Source organism: Tenrec ecaudatus, chromosome 8 (genome assembly GCF_050624435.1).
Source record: "Tenrec ecaudatus isolate mTenEca1 chromosome 8, mTenEca1.hap1, whole genome shotgun sequence".
Classification (NCBI taxonomy): domain Eukaryota; kingdom Metazoa; phylum Chordata; class Mammalia; order Afrosoricida; family Tenrecidae; genus Tenrec; species Tenrec ecaudatus.
In genome coordinates this window covers 110,070,058-110,093,113 of record NC_134537.1, presented here as the reverse complement: position 1 = coordinate 110,093,113, position 23,056 = coordinate 110,070,058, and the positions used below count along the sequence as shown (strand labels likewise).

Sequence of the window (23,056 nt, the reverse complement as noted above, 5' to 3'; positions counted from 1 at the left end):
GTTCTTTGATGCCTAATAACTGATCCCTTTAGCACCTCGTGATGACACAGGCTGATGTGCTTCTTCCCTGTGGACTTGGTTGCTTCTGAGCTAGATGGTCATTTGCTTACCTTCAAGCCTTTAAGACCCCAGTCTGAGCTAGATGGCCGCTTGTTTAAGTTCAAACCTTTAAGACCCCAGATGCTATATATTTTGATAGCCAGACACCATCAGCTTTCTTTGCCACATTTGCTTATGCACCCATTTGTCTTCAGCGACCATATCAGGGAGGTGAGCACACAATGATGATTTTTTTTTGTTGTTCTTTGATGCCTAATAACTGATCCCTTTAGCACCTCGTGATGACACAGGCTGATGTGCTTCTTCCCTGTGGACTTGGTTGCTTCTGAGCTAGATGGTCATTTGCTTACCTTCAAGCCTTTAAGACCCCAGTCTGAGCTAGATGGCCACTTGTTTACTTTCAAGCCTTAGACCCCAGATGCTCTATCTTTTGATAGCCGGGCACCATTAGCTTTCTTCACCTTTGCTTATTCACCCGCTTTGTCTTCAGCAGTTGTGTCGGGAAGGTGAGCATTATAGAATGCCAATTTAATAGAAGTATTCTTGCATTGAGGGAATACTTGAGTGGAGGCCCAATGTCCTTCTGCTACCTTAATACTAAACCTATAAATATATGCACAGATCTATTTCCCTATCCTCATATATATATTTACATATGTACATGCCTTTATTTAGACTTCTATAAATGCCCTTTGCCTCCTAGCTCTTACCTCTATTTCCTTTGACTATCCTCTTGTCCCACTATCACACTCAGTCTTCATTTGGGTTTCAGGAATTCCTCTTGGTTACATTACCCTTGATCACACCCTACCAGACCTCCTATACCCTCCTCACCACCCATTAGGATCGCTTGGTGTTCCCTTGTCCCTGGGTTTGTTAACACCACTACCTTTCCCCACACCTCCCCCTCTCCCATGTCCCCCTAGAACTGTCAGTCCCATTATATTCTCCTCCAGATTGTTCATCCAGCCTATCTTATTTAGACAGACCTGCGGAGATAACATGCACAAAAACAAGACAGAATAAAACCAAGCAACAATATACAACAAAAAAACATGACAAAAAAAAACACAAAACACAAGAACGAAAAGCTTGTAGTTATTTCAGACTGCTTGTTGGCCTTTAGGAGTGTTTTCCAGTCCCGTCTGTTGGGACACCAAGCCCTGGACCCAAAGTCCTTCAGCATTCCTTGGGGACCTTGCCACTCCATCCCCTTGCTGTTCTGTTGCACCCCCTTAGTTGCTTCAGTGGGGCTGGATCAGATCAGTAGCAATTCCCATTGTCTCCGGTGTTGTCCCTGTAGGGCTATGGGTCAGTGAGGGACGTCATGTCTCATAGTGGGGCCAGCCATGTGGTCTTCTCTGTGGACTGGCTGCTCTAATCGGGAACATCATCCTCAAGGCCTGGTGGGCTAGGATATGCTCCTCTTTCCTACTCCCCCTTCATCTGCTCCCGTGTGCGCTCACAAGTATGTCCCTCTCCCAGAGCTACAGATTCAGTGCCGTCCTGTAAAATAAATTCTCCTGGGGGGAGGGGACGCGTGTCCTTTTCATCAGTCCACGGTATGCTCAGTATTCTTCACCCACGCCGCGGCTCAAATGCATGACTTCAGATGATGCGTTGGGATTCCAGAATGCACTGAGCACTCATTTGCCTTTGCACTTGGCACACTGAATCTTACGGTGGGACCTGTGAGAGCTGGAACTTGAAATGACGCCTGTTCTTTTGAATCTCCCGTTTTCCACCTTTGATGATTGTTCTCTCCAGAGTAGTCTGAAAAATCAATTAAGTTCATTCTCTTTATATTCCCTTATTACTTGGTAAGTTCCCAATGGCATGTGTTCAAAAGGAAATTTCCAAGTACAGTGGGCTAAGATCCCTCTCCCTGGCCGATCTATCATCGTTAGATTCCCTCAAGTCAGCATGGCTCATGCAACTGAGCAAGATGATGCCCACTCCTGCTCCAGCGCCATAGTCCATTAGAGATTTACTTTCTTTCCACGGAGATCCACAGGGTTTTCTTCCTGTTTGGCGTCATAGCCACGCTACCAGTGGCAGATAAATGGTTGCTGCATGCATGCTTTGGTAAGCAAACAGAAAAAAAGGCTTACAGAGCTTGATTAAGATTAACTGTGAAATTAATTTTGGGTGATACTATGAGAAGCTTGCATTACAAAAAAAAAGTGGAAGCAATTTTAGATTCTCCCACACCATTCCTAAATTACTTGTTAAAACATTTACCAAATGATCACACCCTAAGTACCTTTAGACTGCCAGAAAAACAGGCAAATCTGTCTGGGAAAAAGTACAATCAAAATGCTCTTTGGAAGCAAGGACAGTGAGACTGTCACTCACACGTTGGACATGCTATCAGGGACCAGTCTCTGGAAAAGGACATCATGCTTCATAAAATAGGTCAGTGAAAAGGACGACAACGTTCAAAGCAATAGATTGACACAGTGGGCGCAACAAGGGGCTCAACCATAAGAAATGTGAGGAAGGCAAGAGGATAGGAAGTGTTTCATTCTGTCCTACAGAGGACTCAGTGACACCTGGCAACATCAGGAGCGCGATGGGGAATTCCGATAGATGGGAAATAGAAGTTCTGCATGAGAGAGTAAAATACTTAATACCAATTTGTGTCGGGACTGATATTAAAAAAAATGTGAAACTCCAGAATCCTTGTTTTATTTTAATTCAGTCTTTTTAATGTATGATTGAAACAGATGGTTACAGCAGTATTTGAAATTCCACAAAGAACTACATGCTTTTACTATTACAAGATTTGCTGAAGCACACCATTTTGTCAGCACACAATTGTTCACAACCTTTAGGATGATCACTTTCTACCTTTTCCTACAAAGGTACTTTTCCCTTTCCAGAATAGACCATCCCCACCCTAGGGAGGTTTCAAAGCTCGTGAGCTCAGAGTGATGAGAACCCACAGATTAGTAGAATTAGTAGCCTGAAGCATGGTTAAATGTTCGAAAAACAGCAAACACCAAAGCAATACACCAAACAGAGAGGCTAATATTGTTACCTTAAAGTACATCAGTGAAAACCTCAAGATTGGAATGCTCTGTACTCAGCGTCTACTGGTATACAACCTCCGTTCTGAATGCTTCTTACGGCATTACAGGTTTTGGAAACTAAGCAATGCATCTCCAGCCTTCCACAGTAATTATCATTTTCAAAACTACACTCACTACACATCTGCGCGTCACACTAACATTCACAGCTCTCTACCTTAACATCTGATCGCATAGCAATGCTTGACCTCAAATAATAAAATACAAAAAGCTATACAGGACAAGACACCACGGAACTTTTTAATACTCCCTTTCCCCAGTGGTTAGCAGGTAGCACTTTGCGGGTGAAGAGAGAACGTGATGGAAAAGAATCACAAAGTTTGCATCCAACGTCTGACTTCAACTTGCTACTTTCTTATCTTCTTCTGGTACCTCCATACGCTAGAATGAAAAAGTAAAAATTACATTACTCTTTTGTGCCCAAAACTTACTTAAAAAATTACAAAAGTCATTTATTGTTAGTAAATTACGAGACTCTGAGAAGTAGAAAGGAGGTGCTGGCCAGTGCAGCAGGCCTTGGAAGGACAAAAATGTAAGCCAGCCCCACATCTCCCAGTCATCACCAGGTTTACGCAATCTCCACATGATCCTCCACTTCATACCTTACACATTAATATACTCGATCTAGTTACTGACCTTTAGAAAGAAATATATATTCATACATTACACATTACATGAGGGGTACCCCCCAAAAAAATCAGGATTTTTTTCAAAGCTATGTATTTAAATTTTTTACAAAACCTTATCACCTTCAAAATACTCTCCATTACATTGGTCAAATCTGTGATTCCATTCTTAGAAACATTTTAGAAAGCTTGATTAACAGTCTGACTTGGTGGAATGAGCTCCAAATGCACTATCCCCCTCACATTAAAAAAACAAATGAGCATCAGGTTTGCAGGGGTATCCCATATATATTTATCTATACATATATAGATATCTGAGACCTTTGCTTCATACAAAATACTTTTTTTATATTTTATTAGGGGCTCATACAACTGTTATCACAATCCATACATATACATACATCAATTGTATAAAGCATATCTGTACATTCTTTGCCCTAACCATTTTCAAAGCATTTGCTCTCCACTTAAGCCCTTTGCATCAGGTCCTCTTTTTTTTTCCCCTCCCTCCTCACTCCCCGCTCCCTCATGAGCTCTTGATAATTTACAGATTCTTATTTTGTCATATCTTGCCCTATCCACAGTCTCCCTTCCCCCCCTTCTCTGCCGTCCGTCTCCCAGGGAGGAGGTCACATGTGGATCCTTGTAATTGGTTCCCCCTTTCCAACCCGCTTACCCTATACTCTCCCAGTATCGCCCCTCACACCCCTGGTCCTGAAGGTATCATCCACCCTGGAATCCCTGTGCCTCCAGCTCCCATATGCACCAGTGTACAACCTCTGCCCTATCCAGTCCTGCAAGATAGAATTCGGATCATGGTAGTTGGGGGGAGGAAGCATCCAGGATCTGGGGGAAAGTTGTGTTCTTCAATGGTACTACATCGCACCCTGACTGACCCATCTCCTCTCCTAAACCCCTCTGTGAAGGGATCTCCAGTGGCTGACAAATGGGATTTGGATCTCCACTCTGCACTTCCCCCTTCATTCACTATGGTATATATAATTATGATGCCTTATACCTGGTCCCTTTGGCACCTCGTGATTGCACAGGCTAGTGTGCTTCTTTTATGTGGGCTTTGTTGCTTCTGAGCTAGATGGCCGTCTTCAGCGATCGTATCATGGAGGTGTGCAGCCAATGATATGATTTTTTGTTCTTTGATGCCTGATAACTGATCCCTTCGGGACCACGTGATCACACAGGCTGGTGTGTTCTTCCATGTGGGCTTTGTTGCTTCTGAGCTAGATGGCCGCTTGTTTATCTTCAAGCCTTTAAGACCCTAGACACTATCTCTTTTAATAGCTAGGCACCATCAACTTTCTTTACCACATTTACTTGTTCACCCACTGTGGCTTCAGCAGTTGTGTCAGGAGGGTGAGCATCATAGAGTGCCAACTTAATAGAAGTATGCATGCCTTGAGGGAGTGCTTGAGCAGCGGCCCCAGATCCTTCCGCCACCTTAATACTAAACCTATAAATATAGGCACATAGATCTATTTCCCCATCCTCATATATATATTTGCATATGTACATGTCTTTGTCTAGACCTCTATAAATGCCCTTTGACTCCTAGCTCTTTCCTCCATCTCCCTTGACTTTCCTCCTGCCCTACTACCATTAACCACTTCAATAAAACTCTATACATGTTCAGTGAATTTTAAACTTTCTAACTTCCACTTAATCCAATTCAGAACTTAGTGATCATAGGATTGAACAAGGTGTGGGGAGCTTTAAATCAAAACCTTGCTTAGTAGTATAGCTGAAATTATGGTAAAACAAATCCTATTTGATTTTTTCTTTAAGTGTTTAGAAGTGGTAAAATAAGAATAAATCTGAATTATATTTCAAGCTCCATTATTTAGCATTTTGGGTAGGATGCCATGTAATATCACAATCGTTAAATACATACTGTATCTTCCTTGTAAGTTCCAAAAATATCTCCATTCGTCACTGCTACCTATTAGGAGCATCAATGTTCTTTTTTCTTACCTGATGCTGTTCTGGTTTTTGCATCTGAGCTTGAATACGCTGAGTAGCTCCCTGCGCCTCCACGCAGTGGTGAGTATGCACGACTATTCCAGGCACTGGAGTATGAGGAAGGATGAGCTGGGTAGTGCCATGAGTCTGAAAAGGGTGTCGCTGCTCTGTAAAGACATGAAAATGAAGTGGGCAATTTCACTACGTTTCTAAAGTACATTCCTGTTCCTGAACAATCAAGGGAGTTTTTCTAACTGTCCTGGTATATCAGGATTAGCATAAATAGACTATTTTCCCTTGAGGAACACAACCTGGTTTTAGACTAGCAGTCTAATCTAGCACTGGCTAACATTATCCCCAAAATGAAACTGTGGTAGCCCCAAAAATAAAGTAGGGGATTTGTTCTAATGGATTTCCAGTTCTCCACCTGGTCTAGTTGAGTAGAATCATGTTACTATAATTTATCTTCTTTAAACAAAACAAAAAAGTTGCTAAAGAAAAGGTGATTTAATAAACAAATGAGTGAAGGAAAAGCGTACCTATTGCTGCCAAATAAATATCCTAGCAGTCCTCCAGTGCCGAGGCCCGTCCAGAAGCCCGGTCCGGAATTTTCATACCCTTGCTGTCCTGTGAATGGACTGCCGAAACCAGCAACTCCACCAAAGCCAGGAGTCTGCGGTCCTGCACATGGAAATGATTTATTTACAGTCCATCCTCATTCACGCAGAACACAGGCTATCAAAGCGAAGATAAGACATTTCAATTATCTAATCTGAACTATCTATTAATAATAAGCAGGCCTCAACTTATAAACAAGTTTTATACAGAAAAGTATACTTGTAAAGAATTGGGCACCTATGTCCTCTTGGAAAGCTTAGATTGTCTACTTTTTACAGTACAATCTACAATGCTTAAGGGATTAATTTTTGTGTGTGGTGTGTGATAGGAATTACATAACAAGTACCTATCACCAAATCTGATCAAGGGTTTCTAATTAGGATGATTTATAATCATGCTCTCTTAAAAACAGTAACTACAGTGTAACTTCATAAAGAAGCAAAGATGTAAAAGAAATTGAAAGTGAAAATTAGACAGGAAATACGTTTTGGTTTCTCATACAACCAGGGGGCTTCAAAGAGTCCACGTAAAATATGCCATATGCTATTATCTTTTGATTCCATTTATCAAAAAAATTTTTTGAAGCCTCTATTTTTCAGAAATGAGCTGAGTTCACTGCCTCAGATCTATCCTACTAAGTGCCACCAATCCGAGAAACCTACCTGTGAACTCGGGCTTAAAGCCTGGGGAATGGGCTCCTGCAGAGTTGGTGAATCTCTGGTATCGGGGGGAATATGGAGGATACTCAGAATATGGAGGAGGAGAGTCGTGACTATCACTAAGGAACAGCTTGTAAACTCCGTAGGCAACAGCGAGTAGCACCACAATGGTGATCAAGCCGCTCATGCCAGAGGAATCTGCAGTGTGTAACTTGTTGTAATAATCAGAGAAAGAGTTGAAGCCGTGGCTTTTCCCAGATTCTCTCAGTTTCTTCAGGCCAAGTTCAGTATAATCTAAATTATACTCTAAGCCACAGGACCCACGCAGCACATACTGGTCTTCAGAGGAGTCGTAGCCTTCGCAGCTCACCACGGTTTTCCCAAATTTGTACGCAATGTCTAAGTCAGTCTTACACTCCCACTGTGAATCGCAACAGAAACAGGTTACTGGGATCAAAGACTTTTAACTTATACAGGGCAAATCTATATACACACATATGCATCCATATACATACACACACATGTGTCCTACACCTGCAAGCTCAAGCAAGGGAATGCTCATCAAATTTCGAGACAAAAAGTCCCATGACAGAGGCAGACCAAGTGGGGCTTCCCTAACACTAACGCTGTTAGGGTCCACTTCTTATACGATGCAGTGGGGCCTGAGTGCTCAGTCTAGCCTCGCCCTGTAGTCCTCCCAGGATCTTATATTCCTTGGCATGTTATCAAGTGTTTCACAATTATAAAAATTAAAGCAAATATTTTAAATGTCACCTTTTCCTCACTGTGTTCAAAATTTGTCCTTTAAAAAGGTAGATTTTTCTAAAGTTTATGAATATTCACCTAAGATACAACTATCAGTCTCTATGTGCCTGGAGTAAAAAAAATTGAAATCAAAGATCCAGAAAAGAAACTAGTCCTAAATGCTAAAAGTCAACACAAACCACACCTCATCCTCCCTGAGGCCCTAAGAACTAGATAGTTGCTACCACCACCAACTGTTCTAATCAGGAACATAGCAGATGGATTCTGACAGAATGGGAGTCAAACACGGAAGAAGACATACATTTTTAAAAAAATACAAATTTACTGAATTAGTTGAGACTAGATCACTGCCCAGGGATTATCACCCTAAGGTGCTCTTTAATTCTTGAGCCAAAACTATTCCATGAAGTCATCTTAGCCAAATAGCAGACTGGCTCCCAAAGACTAACACCCTTGAGCACTGTGCTCCTTTGTACACAATCGTCTGAGACCAAGAAGCCAACACTTACTCTACAGCAAAGAGGACAGTAAGGCAAGAGCGTGGGGAAACCAGCTGACTGGAAACAAACTACGAAAGCTGATAAAAACAATAAGATGCCCATGAATAAGATATGTAAAAATTCCTAAACAGGAACTTAATCTTCTGTGTAAACTTTCAATAAAAGCACAATAAAATATTATCCTATGGAGGCCGAAGGGCATGGATCTGACTTGAACAGTTGGGGCCTTGTCAGCTGCTATTGTATGTTTGTTTATGTTGGGGAGTATCTCAGAGGTATTGTCATTGGAGGGCACCCTCTTGAAATTGTGGTTCATGGTTTTCTGTGTTTGGTGTGAGGCCCAGGACTGAGGGACCTGTGGGAGCAGCGGGGCAGTAGAGGGCGGGGAGGAGGAGGTGCAGGGGTGTGGTGGGGTGGTGGAAGGGAGACAGTGTCAGAGTCTGGGAAGAAGGGGAGTGTTTGGGGGATGATCATGGTAGCAATTGCAGTTCTGCTTCACATGGCTGATCTATGGAGTGATGTGACATATGTATTACCAATTAATTTTTTTAAATGGGTTTTTTAATTTAAAAATTTAAAAATCAGATATTTCTAAAGATGGAATCATACTAAGCATAATATATTAAAAGATCAGATATGTATTCTCTTATGGGGCAATTTTTTTTCTATGGAAATGCTATAAAACTATGGACCAATGCTTCAGAGCCCACTTTTATCTAATCCTCTTAAGTTTTGTTTTATTTTTTTAAGATACTCAGAAAAACTCAAAAGAATCCATATTAGCCTCAAAAGCTTTCACAGTAATAAAAAAATATATGTACCCACGTTTACTCTTTAACTTCTGTAACTGTATTTTGAGCAAAACAGAAAATACACTTCTTTAAATATTTGAAGATATAAGCTATTGCCTTTCTAGAAGTTTTTGTACCAAATTTTTCTCTCAAAGTTGAAATATCCTATTTACTTATGTTTGTAACAGCTTAATATAAAATTCACGTACTGTAAAACCCATCTATTTAATGTGCAAAATTCAGTGGTGTTTAGTATAGCTACAGAATTGTGCACCATCACCGCAAGGAATTTTGGATTATTTTCATCAGCTCCAAAATAGCTCTTGCCCATGCTACCTTCTATCTCTTTGCCTCTAAAAATTTACACTTGCTGCCAGATACAGCACTAATACCTTCTCCCTTAAGTCTTCTCCAGACATGACTTTTGGAAACCGTGCTGTGACTACCATTTAATCCTCCCCTGAAATCTGTGTTAGGAGGATGGTGAGCCCATCTTACATACTTCTAAGTACCATAAACTCAAGGTATATTTCATGAATTATGTCTCCCTCTTTTTTCTTTTTTTACACGAAGACTTATCTGGGTAATTTAAAAGGAAAATAGGAGTAAGATCTCTCCTGCTTTCAATAAGGAGGAGGACTCTATGATGCAATTGGCAATGCTGCGTGGGGTACAATTATTAAAGAAATAAGTATCACTCCGTAAACACAGAGTCTACATGTGACTTGCACAGTGTCGATGAACATAAAGATTACATCAAATAAGAAGTGCCATTCTGCTGAAAGAGGAAATCATCGACACAAGTTTTTGTGCCTATTGATCTTAAACCCTTTACAAAGTAGGTAAAGTACAAAGTAGAAACATTGAATCTGAATTAATTTATAAAATCTGCTCCACTTCTGGACTGTGTTGAATTCTGCACCTTCAAGGAGATGCAATGCCTTTTGTGCAAAAGGCCAGTATCCCAAGACAGTAGCACATTAAAATGTTTCCCTGAAGGTAACCAACCTAAGATGTAAAATAATTTTTAAATCAACTATTTGAAGCACACTAGGGACACATGTACTCTTACCCTTGATCAGTTTGGTGTTTTTTTTTTAAAGGAAAAAGTTGCTTCCATAAGAGATGTAACTGGGGGGAAAAAGAGAGATGAAACGGACTGATTTCCAGGGATACAGTTTAAGTTAACGGAGTCCTGGCGGCACAGCAGGCTAAGCGTTGGGGAGCTAACCCAAAGACCTGGGGTTTGAAGGCACTAGTCCCTCCACAGAAGGAAGAAGGGGCAGCATGCATCCATTCCGATTCATAACGTCAGAGACTACTTTGGGACAGTTCTGCCACTGCGTGTGAGAACCAACTCAACAATAGAGGGAGGACTTCTTGTTGTGTTTAAGTTAACCAGAGATTTTCCATATGTGCTTCCCAAAAGACAAAACACCCCAAAAGATATTATTAAATAAAAATCCCATTTAGCCTACCAATAATAGAATCCTTATTACCTGCACATCATAACCATCCCAGCCTTTGTTCTGACACTGTATGACTTTGGGGGTATAGGAATCACATCCGGCTGTGCCTCCAACACATTTCAACTGTGGGATGGGGTCCAGTCTGCGAGAGGTGGTGTAGCGGTCATAGTGGAGGGTGAGGGCCTTTACATCCCGCAATAACATTCTGTCTGAAACAGGTAGGACACAAAGGGACAGCCAGTCAGTAGCTTGCCAACCTGGAAACATTCGGGCTAACAAAGTCTGACCATAGGAAATGCTTACAATTCAAACGGTCAACTTTTAAAGCCTCCGCCTTCGTGGCAAGGCCAGATGCCTCCTACCTGCCTCTATTTTACTAATTCCATGAAATTATTGCTGAATTAGAAAAAAAAAGTTCATTAACATGAAACACACTCTTGTGTAATACCAATGGTTAATTAAAGTGGGGGCGATTTATAAGACTATTCATGAAGCATTGTTGATACAACATAAAAGGGGACTGATTTCAATGTCCATCAACAAAACAATTTAGTCTATTCAAACAATAGAATGTGCCTCCGCAGTTAAAATGAGTGAACTCAGATCCACTCAGAAAAAACAGCAAATACATTTTAAGTAAAATGCAAATTGGAGATTATGTTTCATATGGTGGCTATAAAATTAGGAAATAAAACAGTACTGCACATTACTATTGTATACATATGTATATAGTAACAATATAAAACATGCATGGAACCAAGTTCAAATCAGTGTCTCGGGAAAGAGAAAGGGCAAAGACTTGAGTTCTAGTTGTAAAGGCCTATGACTCTGGAGAATTCTAATTTGTAGCAAATAAGGCAAAATATGAAGAGTTCATAAGATTGGGTATTGAGTTGTTGTTCAGTGGATATTTTGAAATATTTAAAATGTTTTAAACAACACACTTGTAACATTTTTTAATATTTCATAAATTAAAAATCATTGGCAAAGAAGTTCAAATGCAGGAAGTCAAACAACGAGGGGTGTTTCTATTTACCACACAGTTTGGGGATAGAAGTTATTGCTGCCGCACCCTGGTGTGGTTTCCTGCAACGCTCAGTCTCAAAACCTCATTGTCTCGGATCCCAAAAGCCATTTCAGTTCTCTCAGAGGGACACAAGCAGGTTCTGAGGAGCAGATCTTGGGCTCCAGACATTGCTCTGTCCTTCAACTGGAAAAGCACGATCAGGAAAAGCAGGGTTTGCCTGGCACGACACCACCATTCCATTCCCACTGCAGCTGAAGTACCAACTACCACCTTCTGCCATTTTGTTAGTACCTGATCCCATATATTCGACCCACTTCTACTTGCAGTAGCCTGAGTTATTGCATATTCCTGAAACATTTTCATGAATGTGTACTAAAAGGCTTATTTTTATAAATGACAAAAATACTAAAATTCTTTACTTCTGGTATTTCCTCCATAAATACCACTAAACTGGTCATTGATTGTTTTGGTGATATGAACAAATAAGATCAGAAAAACCAGAAGAGAGGCAGCAGCATTTTAGAAGGAAAAGGTAGATGGACTGGGTGACTTCCAGCAGGATGGTGAACTAAGCAGACACACGACCCAGACCTCCACAAGAGAGAGGGAAACCAAAGGAAACAGATGGGGATGGCAACAGTAATCCTGGAACCCTGTGCTTCAAAGGAAAGGGTTAAAAAGTGGAGCAGACAAGCCAGTCAGGGTGTGATGTAGCAACGATTAAACATACAGCTTTCCTCTAGTTCTTGAATGCTTCCTCCTCCCCCACTATCATGATCCCAATTCTACCTTACAAATCCAGCTAGACCAGAGGATGTACACTGGTACAGATAGGAACTGGAAACAGGGAATCCAGGGCGGATGATTCCTTCAGGACCAGTGCTGAGAGTGGCGATACCAGAAGGGTGGAGGGAAGGTGGGGTAGAAAGAGGGAACCGATCACAATGATCTACATATAACCCCCTCCCTGGGAGACGGACAACAGAAAAGTGGGTGAAGGGAGACTTCAGACAGTGTAAGACATGGCAAAATAATAATAATTTATAAATCATCGAGGGTTCATGGGGGAGGGAAGAGAGGGGAGGGAGGGGAAAAATTGAGGAGCTGATACCAAGGGCTCAAGTAGAAAGCAAATGTTTTGAGAATGATGGCAACAAACGTACAAATGTGCTTGACACAATGGATTTATGTACAGATTGTGATAAGAGTTGTACGAGCCCCCAATAAAATGATTTTATTAAAAGTTCGGAAAAAAATAAAAGTGTTGGAAAGCAAAAATAAAAAGTGTTGCAAAATGGGCGGGGGGAGGGGATTGCCAAACAAGAATTACATACCCAGCAAAAATGTCGCTCAAATATGACAGTGCAATTAGAACACCCTCACACTGTACTGTTGCAGCCACTGTGCATCCCCATCTTGCTGAGGGGCTTCCTCATTCTCACTGCCCATGGACTTTTTTACCGAGCTCCATGTCCTTTTCCAGGCTCTGGCTCTCCTGATTACACATCCAAATGATTGAAACAAAAACCTCACCATTCTTGCTCCCACAGAGTGTCTCATCCAAGACAAATGTGTTTCTTCTTCTGGCAGTTCAGGGTACTTTCAATATTCTTTGCCAGCATAATAATTCAAAGGCATCGATACCTCTACAGTCTTCCTTATTCAATGCCCAATTTTCACATGCATAAAAGATGATTGAAAATACCAGGTTTGGGGTCAGGCGTCCCTTAGTCATCAAAGTAACCTTGCTTTTCAACACTGTAAAGAGATCCTGTGCAGATTTTTCCAGTTCATTTTGTCCTTTGATTTCTTGATTGCTGCTTGCATGAGAATGGAATGTATATACAAGCAAGATGCCGGTCTCGATAACTTCAGTCTTCTGTTTATCATGTTATCTTATTTGCCCTGCAGTGAGGATTTTGGGTTTTTTTTACATTAAGTTGTAATTCATTGTGACTTGGGTGGGGTTGTGATGTCGCTAACTTAATTTCTTATTGTGTTATTTATATCTCCTCTTCCTTTGTTAGATTTGGCTTTGACTTGTGGATCATATTAACCTTCTAGTCTTTGGATTCTTTCTATAAGGTTTCATTTATTTCTGCTCTAGTCTTTTAATTTATTCTCTTCTAGTGAAATAGGCTCACTTTGCTGCTCTTTTTAAATTGTTGCAGGTGTTGAATCAAGGTGCTGATTTTCATTACTTTTGGGTATGTGTATCTCTTACTATAAATAGCCCTCTTGAGTTCTACGTTTGCTGTGTCCCACAGGTTTTGTCTGCTGAGTTTCCATGTCTGAACGCATTGTTGCGGAAGGCCTTCCCCTTTCCTCTACCCTTCTACTTTTACCAAGCATGAGGCCCTTTTCCAGGGATTGGTCTCTCGATCTCTAGCTTGGACATGTTCTCAGGAGAGATCAGTCCCCGGAGAAGGACATCATGCTTGGTAAGGTGGAGGGGCAGTGAAAGAGGAAGGCCCTGAACAACAGTGACAAATGGCTACAACAATGGGCTCCAACAGTAATGACAATTGTGAGCTTGGTTTCATGCTGTCCCAGAGGGGCACTATGAGTCAGAAGACTGAATGGCATGTAGTAATAATAACATCGGGCCACTCTGAGTTCAGTCAACTCCAGGGCAGTGGTTTTGAGTTGTTTTGTTTGATGTTTAGTTTTCTGAAGAATTGTACTAACAAATTTGAAAACCTAGATAAAAATGAACAAATTTCTATAATCATGTTACTTAGCTAAATTAGCACAGACTGAAGTAAAAAATATTGATATACCAATGACAAAAGAACTTAAACATTGTAAATAAAATAAATTGCAAAATATAAATAAAAATCCCAACAAGAGTCCTATCCCAAACCGCTTGACTGAAAAATTCTACCAAACATTCAGAGATTTCATACCATTTCTATACAAGCTATTCTAGAATATAAAAAAATACTCTCAAATTAGTGTTATGAAGTAAATATAACGATAATGCAAAAGCCAGGGAAGAAAACATTTAAAAAAGCAATTATACATCAATATCCCTTATGAACATAGAAGCAACATTCTCAACAAAATCCTAGTTAACAGAATACAACAATGCATCAGGTGGGGGAGGGAGGAAAAAAAGAGGAGCTGATACCAAGGGCTCAAGTAGAAAGAAAATGCTTTGAAAATGATGATGGCAACATATGCATAAATGTAATTGAAACAATTAATGTGTGGATTGTGATAAGAGCTGTTAAGAACCCCCAATAAAATGATTTTTTTAATTTTGAAAGAATACATCAACATAACAATAATAGTATACCATGGGCAAGTGGGATTCACACCAGGCAAGTAAATATGGTCCAGTATTAGGAAAACTATCGCTATAATTCACCAAGTAAATAAAACAAGGGAAACATATCACAAAATCTCATCCATCAATGCATAAAAGACATCTGATAAGATCCAACACCCATTCGGATAAAAAATGATCAATAAAATAGGAATAGATGGGCTATTCTTCAACATAATGAACTTTTACTCAACTGGGGGAGGTGGGAGAAAGGAAGACTCGGTCACAACGGTCGACATATAACCACCACCGCCACCGCCAGAGGAACGAAGAACAGAAAAGTGCATGAAGGGACAGCAGATGATATAAGATATAAAAATAATAATAATTTATTAAGGGTTCATGGTGGGGAGTGGGGAAAGGCGGGAAAAAATAAGGAGCAGGTACCAAGGGCTCACGTAGAAAGTATTTTAAAAATGAAGACGGCAGCGTATGTACAAAAGTGCTTGACACAATGGGTGTTATGTACGGATTGTGATTAGAGCTGTAAGAGTGCCCAATAAAATGATTTTAAATGACAAAAAATAAAAAGGGGTTTTGCTTTTTGCCATTGAGTTGATTCTGACTCATGGGACCCCATGTTTTACTGAGTATAACTGCGCCCCTGGGTTTTCTTGGCTGTGATCTTTATGGAAGTAACCACCAGGCCTTTCTTCTGTGGCACTAAAGCTGATCCAAACTACAAACCTCTGACACATTGCAGGTGAATTTAAAGGATAAGCTACAAAAGTAAGCAAGCACTATAAACACTTGAGGTATCATTGCCATAACCCTACAGCATCTTTCCTCTGGAGAGGTTCAAAAGACCCAATAACAAAGGGGCCACACCCATATCCTACTAGTTTCATCAGCCTACAGACCAGGAATCCACACATAAATCAATATCCACTTGCAGGTCTCCAAAACAGTGCTCCCTCCACCACCAAATATTTGCTTCTCTATAAGAAGCAAGTCTGTTACAGAAGAATTTTTTTAATGAAAAAGTAATTTTTGTACTTTAAAACAAGAACAGCATACTGTGGCTAGTGAATGATCAAGAATATTCTGTCAGTAACAGTTATTTTTTTCCTTTTATGATGATATTAATCAGAGTGGTACACACTATCATATAGTTTTAATTGCTTATTCCTAACTTACATTAACCCCCTCATATGTACAATGAAGCGTATGATTGAAAGGAAGGAATAAACTCATTATTTTAAAATTTAGCAAGTTATTCCGAAGAATAATATGTATGTTTCTTCGAGATATCTTCCCCAAATCCATAAATTGCATTAATCTTACAATTTTTTTAAAGGAAAGAAGTAAGGAAGATGTATTTGCATTTAAGTTTAACGTGCTTCTCATTTACTGGTAATTAACTTTGCATACCATACAGGTTATTCAAAGCAAAGAGTCTGAAAATAGCACCTTCTTTGTTATTTCAGCTTCAGGGAAAAAAAGAGGAAAGTATGGAAATAATCAACTGATTTTATTTTGTTTTTTTTTACATCAACTGCTTTAGTATAAAAATGTTATTTCCAATCAGAACACAAATACAAATTTGGTATACATTGCATGCCTTAACAATGTTACTCCCAATATTCTTTCTTTTAACATAATTTCTCATTTAATAGCATGCATACTTTATCACATTATTAATATTTACCTAATAAACTTTTTCTGTGAACATGTATATACAAAAGAGGGCTTCAAAAAGTTTGTGGGAAAATGCCCATTACCTCCAATTTTTCTGCGAACTTTTTGAAGCCCACCTCCCATGTACATATATTTATTAACTATATGGAATGATTCCATAAAATTTTGGATTACATTAACGTCTATAAATAAGAACAAACTCTCCACAGCTATCACCAAAATTAGTAAAACGAGGGGCGCTTGATTTCTGCGTTTAAGGTGGAACATCTTCAGAAAGCCTAGTGTAATGATTGATACTTCCCTGTAAAGGTCAAAATGAGAATGAATGAATGAGTTCCGCTCACAAAAACTGGCCATCTAAGAATTCTTCCTACAACAGAGCATGGCGAGGCTTGGTCTCATGTACTTTATTCGGGGTGGGGGGGGAGTGTGTGTGTGTGTGTGTGTGTGTGTGTGTGTGTGTGTGTGTGTGTGTGTTCAGAAGGACCAGTTGGAGAAGGAAAACTTGCGAGGCTTGGTCTCATGTACTTTGGATGTGTGTGCGTGTGTGTGTTCAGAAGGACGTGTGTGTGTGTGTGTGTGTGTGTGTGTTTTCAGAAGGACCAGTTGCTGGAGAAGGAGAACCTGCGTGGTCAAGTACTGAGGAAGACCGTCGATGAGATGAAGTGCCACAAAGGCCGCATTAAACCTAACAATCGTCGGGATGAACTGTACGCAGGGTCGCTGGGAGTGGGATCCCACTCGATGACAACCAACAGTGACAAGTGTACTGCAAGCCATCTACCAGCATTACAGCCCTGTCCACCAAGTGGGATTTGGAAGGTGCGAGAGGCTGCCAGTGGCATGGCAACTGCCAAGTCATAGCAACAGGCAGCCATGACAACAGGCAGCCAGGATGACATCAGGCGGTGGCAACAATGCAAGCTACGCAGGTGAGCGTCCAGTTTGCCAGTCGGTCCGGGACTGAAAAGACCCTGAGCAAATGAGTCGGAAGCAATGAGGGGAAGAGGGAGTTAAGAATAACCGCGTCGCCCGCCTCCTCGCCCACCGTCCCGCTAGTCCAGCAGGGCGTCTGGGATCAGCAAAGGGGTCGCGCAGGGCCCAAATGGTAGCGAAATGGAAGGAAATTAGGAATAGGATCGGAAAGGCTAGCGAGAAATGGGGGCGCTGGGAGAGGGGGGCTCCGCTCGTCGTCAGAGGCAGGGAGGGTGAGGGGTCTGAGGACCCCGGGAGCACTCACCAGGGTCGTTCCAGCCCAGAGCGGAGCCCGAGAAGAACAGGAGAGAAAGGAGGAGCAGAGGCCAGCGCCCCGCGTCTCCCGGCCCTCCGGCTGCGGCCATGGCGCTTGGTGGAAACGACGCGCAACCAACCGCCCGGCGCTCGAGGGGCTGAACCCGGGCTGCGGAAGTTCTCACGCCCCGCTCGGCCACTCCGGGGGCTCGGGCCGCGGCGAACGGAAGAAGAATCCGCAAAGAGGCAGCCTGCGGAGGATTCGTGCGCCAGCTGCCTGTCACTAGCGCTGCGACACGTAGCGGGCCCGGAGTGGCCGCCGCCAGCCCCGCCCCTGGAGCTCCGCGTGCCGGGAGTGCTGATTGGACGCCCCCGGGGTGGCCCGCGCAGGGGGCGGAGTCTCGAGCTGGGGGCGGAACCGGAGGCGGGGTATCGCGACTGATGCGAACAGAATAGTGCTGTTGCGCTGTAGTCTGACCTGGGGTTTGGGAAGGTTGCTTGCGATCCTGCTATGAAATTTAAACGTAGTAAAGTGCTGTATTTTTAAAGTCCAATAACCTTTCCAAGGTTATTCCACGCGTACCTTCTGTAACCTTACTTCTTCAGCGCCTAACATAGTGCCTGACATATGTTCAAATGGTGTTCTGTTTCTCATCTTTAAATACAGAGAAGATTCATCTTTATTCTTCTGGCAATTCATGGAATATTCAGTATTCTTCAGCACAAGAGTTCAATTGTATCAATACTTCTTCAGTCTTGCCCATTCATCTGTCCAGCTTTCACATAACAAATGAAGTGAGTGAAAATACCATGGCTTGGTTCAGGTGCACTTAGTCCTCAAAGTGACATCTTTGAGCTTTAACTCTTTAGAGGCCTTTTCAACAGATTCGCCCAATGATTTTCTTAATGCTGCCCCCATGGCTGTTGACTGGGGATGCAAGGAAAATGAAATCCTTGACAACCTCTAACTTTTCTCCAATTATCATAATGTTGCCTGTTGGTAACGTTGTGAAGAATTGTGTTTCTTTACATTGAGTAGTAGTAGTCCATAATGACAGCTAGACTTTGATCTTTGGTACTTTAAGCCCTCTTTCTTTTCAGCAGGCAAGATTGTGCCATCTGCATATCACAGCTGGTTCAAGAGCCTTCCCCCAATCCTGATGCCATGTTGGTTACTAGAGTTATGTTCTTTTTTCAAAAATCCCTTCAGAAAATGTTATGAAATGCTAAAGATGAAATTATATTATGCCTGAAATTTTCTTTGAAATAATATAGGAAAAAGTCATGTGAGGACTGGGGATATAGATAAAACAACAGTGACCATGTGTTGATAATTGTACCTTGTTGGTGGTGCATGTCCTGGGGGGAATCATCACGAAGTTTTAAAAGTGAGGTCAAGCAAAATTTTATTCAGAATATATGTTAAAAGTGAATTAGTGCTTGAAACCAAGGGACCCCTGACAAAGCTCCAGTTTCATCCTGTGGTAGCTGCATATTTCATGTCAACTTAAAGATATATGCTGGCATAGGGGTGGTATTTAATCGGTCAATCAGGTCACAGTCCGATGGTGACTCCTTGAGTGCATGGCCTTCTCATGAGGGTCCTGGGAACATCCCCCCTCTGCCTTCTCCTTCCTACTGGCTGGTCACTCAGACCTGCCAGAGCCTTGTGATGTTTCCACAGCTATTGGATCCACAAGACTTGGCACCCACTGGCCTGTGATCTTCCTGCATTTTTCATCATTGCATGTGGCTGTGTGAGTCTGAAGAGGGATGTATGGACTAGTATCGCATTTATGGACTTGAGTCGGACTGGGCTTGGATGTTTTCTTGATATACAATTACTTCTTGATATAAAGTGAAGAGTTCCTTACACATGAGTGCCACTGATTTTGTTTCTCTAGTCAACCTGGTCTAACACACATCCAATCCTGTATTGGACAGGGTTCTCTAGAGAGACAAACCAGATTGCTAGTAATTATATATAAATATATTTATAAAGATAGATATATAATTCTAGAAATAAACTGTTAAATTATATACAGATAGATAATACAAGAAATTAACAGTTAAATTATAAAGCAGTGAGACACTAGCAGTCCTTCAAGGCTTGAGAACTGCCAGTTGCCAGTCCCCTTCTGTAGAGAGAGCTGGGCTGTATATATCTAGGCAGCAAACAGCTAGGCAGGTCCCCAACTGTCATCAACTGTCAGTCCCCAGCTCCAGAGATGAACATTCCAATCATGTGGGCTTAAAGGGACCTCAACTTACAGCGACACAGTCCACAGGCTAGGCATCCCACAGGTAGTGTACCCCTTTAAACTGAGGCACAGAACAACCAAGGTGAGGCTCACGGAGCCATTTATCCCTCTGCCCTTCAGTTAATCTTACTTGTGTTTATCAGCCAGGCTGGTACAATAAACTATAGCACATCCTAAACTTTAAAATAGTCCAAATGCCATTTGAGTACCTCAAATTCATTTTCTGACCAGCATGCTGCCACGATGAAGTCCCAAGGAGACAGGGAAGGGCAAGTAGCCCTGAGCAATATGGAAAACAGATGGAGGAGGAGCATACACATTGAGTAGATAGATGGAGGAGGAACAAACACAAAGAACAAGGGTAGACATAAGGAAGTGCTCCCTCAGTCCAAAATAGGCATACAGAAGCAGAGCTCCTGAGTCCTCCCTGACTCTGGCCTGATGTATCACAAAAGACCCTTCCTGACTCTTTGACACCAAGCTTTTGACAAAGATTTTGCAGAAGTTCCTGTGCATGTTTATCTCATTTCTTCTAAGAACTACACCACTACCCCCTCTGTATTTTAAAAAACCAAATCCGGCATGGCCTTTCAGATTTTGTCAGACATAACTTTGATGGTGGGGCAGGCCATCTCTCTTCTCTGTGCCACGTATGTGAAACAAAATTCTGTTTGCCTTCACTATTAGAATCCTTTGATGATCTTCCCCTAGGGCAGAGAAAAGTGAAAAGCTATGGTTTATTCACAGTTAGTGGTGGTTTGATCTTTTCAATAGACAAGGTCGACATAAATAGTAACTTCTCCTAAGGTCTCTGTTAAAAGCCTTTGTAGTAAAGACAGAGGGGATGTGTTGAAGAACAAGGATGCCACTTTTGAGACTAAGGTGCAGCTGAGCTCAAGCCACGATATCTTCAATTGCTTCATATACGTGTGAAAGTTGGACATTGAACAAAGCAGATCAAAGAATAGATGCATTTGAATTATGGTGCTGGTGAAGAATATTGAAAGCATCCTGGACTGCCAATTAGAACAAATAGATCTGTCTTTGAAGAAGTCCAGCCACAGTGTTCCTTAGAAACAAGGAAGGCCAGACTTTATACTTTAGACAAGCTATCAGGAGCAAGCAGTCCCTAGAAAAGGACATCGTACTTGGTAAAATAGAAGGGCAGTTGATAGTGGGACAGGAGGAAAGTCAAGAGAAATAGAGGAATGAGCTGGGAGGCAAAGGGCACTTATAGACGTCTAGACAAAGACATGTACATATGCAAATATATATATGAGGATGGGGAAATAGATCTATGTGCCTATATTTATAGGTTTATTACTAAAGTGACGGAAGGACATTGGGCTTCCACTCAAGTACTCCCTCAATGCAAGAATACTTTCTTCTACTACATTGGCATTCTATGATGCTCAACCTCCCGACACAACTGCTGAAGACAAAGCGGGTGAGTATGCAAATGTGGTGAAGAAAGTTGATGGTGCCTGGCTATCAAAAGATATAGCGTCTGGGGTCTTAAAGGCTTGAAGATAAACAAGCGGCCATCTAGCTCAGAAGCAACAAAGCCCACATGGAAGAACACACCAGCCTGTGTGGTCACAAGGTTCCGAAGGGATTAGTTATCAAGCATCAAAGAACAAAAAATCATATCATTGGGTGGACACCTCCATGATACAATTGCTGAGGACAAATGGGTACATAGCAAATGTGGTGAAGGAAGCTGATGGTGCCCGGCTATCAAAAGGTATAGCATCTGGGGTGTTAAAGGTAAACAAGCAGCCATCTAGATCAGAAGCCACAAAGTCCACATGGAAGAAACACACTAGCCTGTGTGATCATGAGGTGTTAAAGGGATCAGGTATAAGGCATCATCAGAACAAAAAAATCTTACCATAGTGAATGAAGGGTGAAGAGCAGAGTGGAGACCCAAAGCCCATTTGTTGCCCCTGGAGATCCCCTTGCAGAGGGGTCTAGGGGAGCCAGTCAGGTACAAAGTAGCACCGATGAAGAATACAGCTTTCCTCTAGTTCCTAAATGCTTCCTCCCCCTCTTCCCCATCATGATCCGAATTCTACCTTGAAAGTCTGTCTAGACCAGAGGATGTACACTGGTGCAGATAGGAGCTGGAGGCACAGGGAATCCAGGGCAGATGATACCTTGAGGACCAGGGGTGTGAGTGGCAATACTAGGAGGGTAGAGGGAGAGAGGGTTGGAAAGAGGGAACCGATTACAAGGATCTACATATGACCTCCTCCCGGGGGGACGGACAACAGAAAAGGGGGTGAAGGGAGACGTCTGACAGGGCAAGATATGACAATCATTTATAAATGATCAAGGGTTCATGAGGGAGGGGCAAAAAAAGAGGACCTGATGCCAAGAGCTTAAGTGGAGAGCAAATGCTTTGAAAATGATGAGGGAAAAGAATGTACAGATGTGCTTTACACAATTGATGTATGGATTGTGATAAGAGTTGTATGAGCCAATAAAATGTTTAAAAAAATAGAAGGGCAGTGAAAAGGAAGACCTTCAACAAGATGGGATGACAGTGACTGTAACAATGGACTAGCGCATAGGAATGGTTATGAGGATGATACAGAACCAGGCAGTGGTTTGTTCTGTTGCACTAAGGCAGTAGTTCTCAATTTTCTTCATGCCGCGGCCCTTTAATACAGTTCCTCATGTTGTGGTGACTCCCCAGCCATAAAACTATTTCTTTGCTGCTTCATAACTGTAATTTTACGACTGTTATGAATCAGGCGACCCCTGTGAAAGGGTCGTTTGACCTCAAAAGGGATTGAGACCCACAGGTTGAGAACCACTGCACTAAGGATTGTCTTAAAGCAGACCGACTCCGTTGACATCTAACAACAAGCTGGCTAAGGGCCCAATGTGGTAATCCACTTTCTAATGTCCTTACTTTGCTTAAGGACAAGACTATTCACGTCTCAAATTAACAGTCAAGAGGAATTCAGTGAGGGCTTAATCCATGTGAGAACTCTGTAAAGGGATTCTGGGTTTCTG

The 23,056-nt window shown here is 41.8% G+C and overlaps 1 protein-coding gene across 1 annotated transcript; it reads right to left on the bottom strand.

Annotated features, from left to right (window-relative positions):
- Positions 1-2,742: 2,742 nt before the first annotated feature.
- On the bottom strand, positions 2,743-18,001 carry SARAF (store-operated calcium entry associated regulatory factor). Its single transcript, XM_075556734.1, has 6 exons — positions 17,785-18,001; positions 10,582-10,760; positions 7,030-7,447; positions 6,289-6,430; positions 5,762-5,916; positions 2,743-3,530 (listed from the first exon to the last, which is right to left on the bottom strand). The coding sequence occupies exons 1-6, from the start codon at positions 17,882-17,884 to the stop codon at positions 3,505-3,507; spliced, it is 1,020 nt and encodes a 339-aa protein (XP_075412849.1). The 5' UTR covers positions 17,885-18,001; the 3' UTR covers positions 2,743-3,504.
- Positions 18,002-23,056: the final 5,055 nt, after the last annotated feature.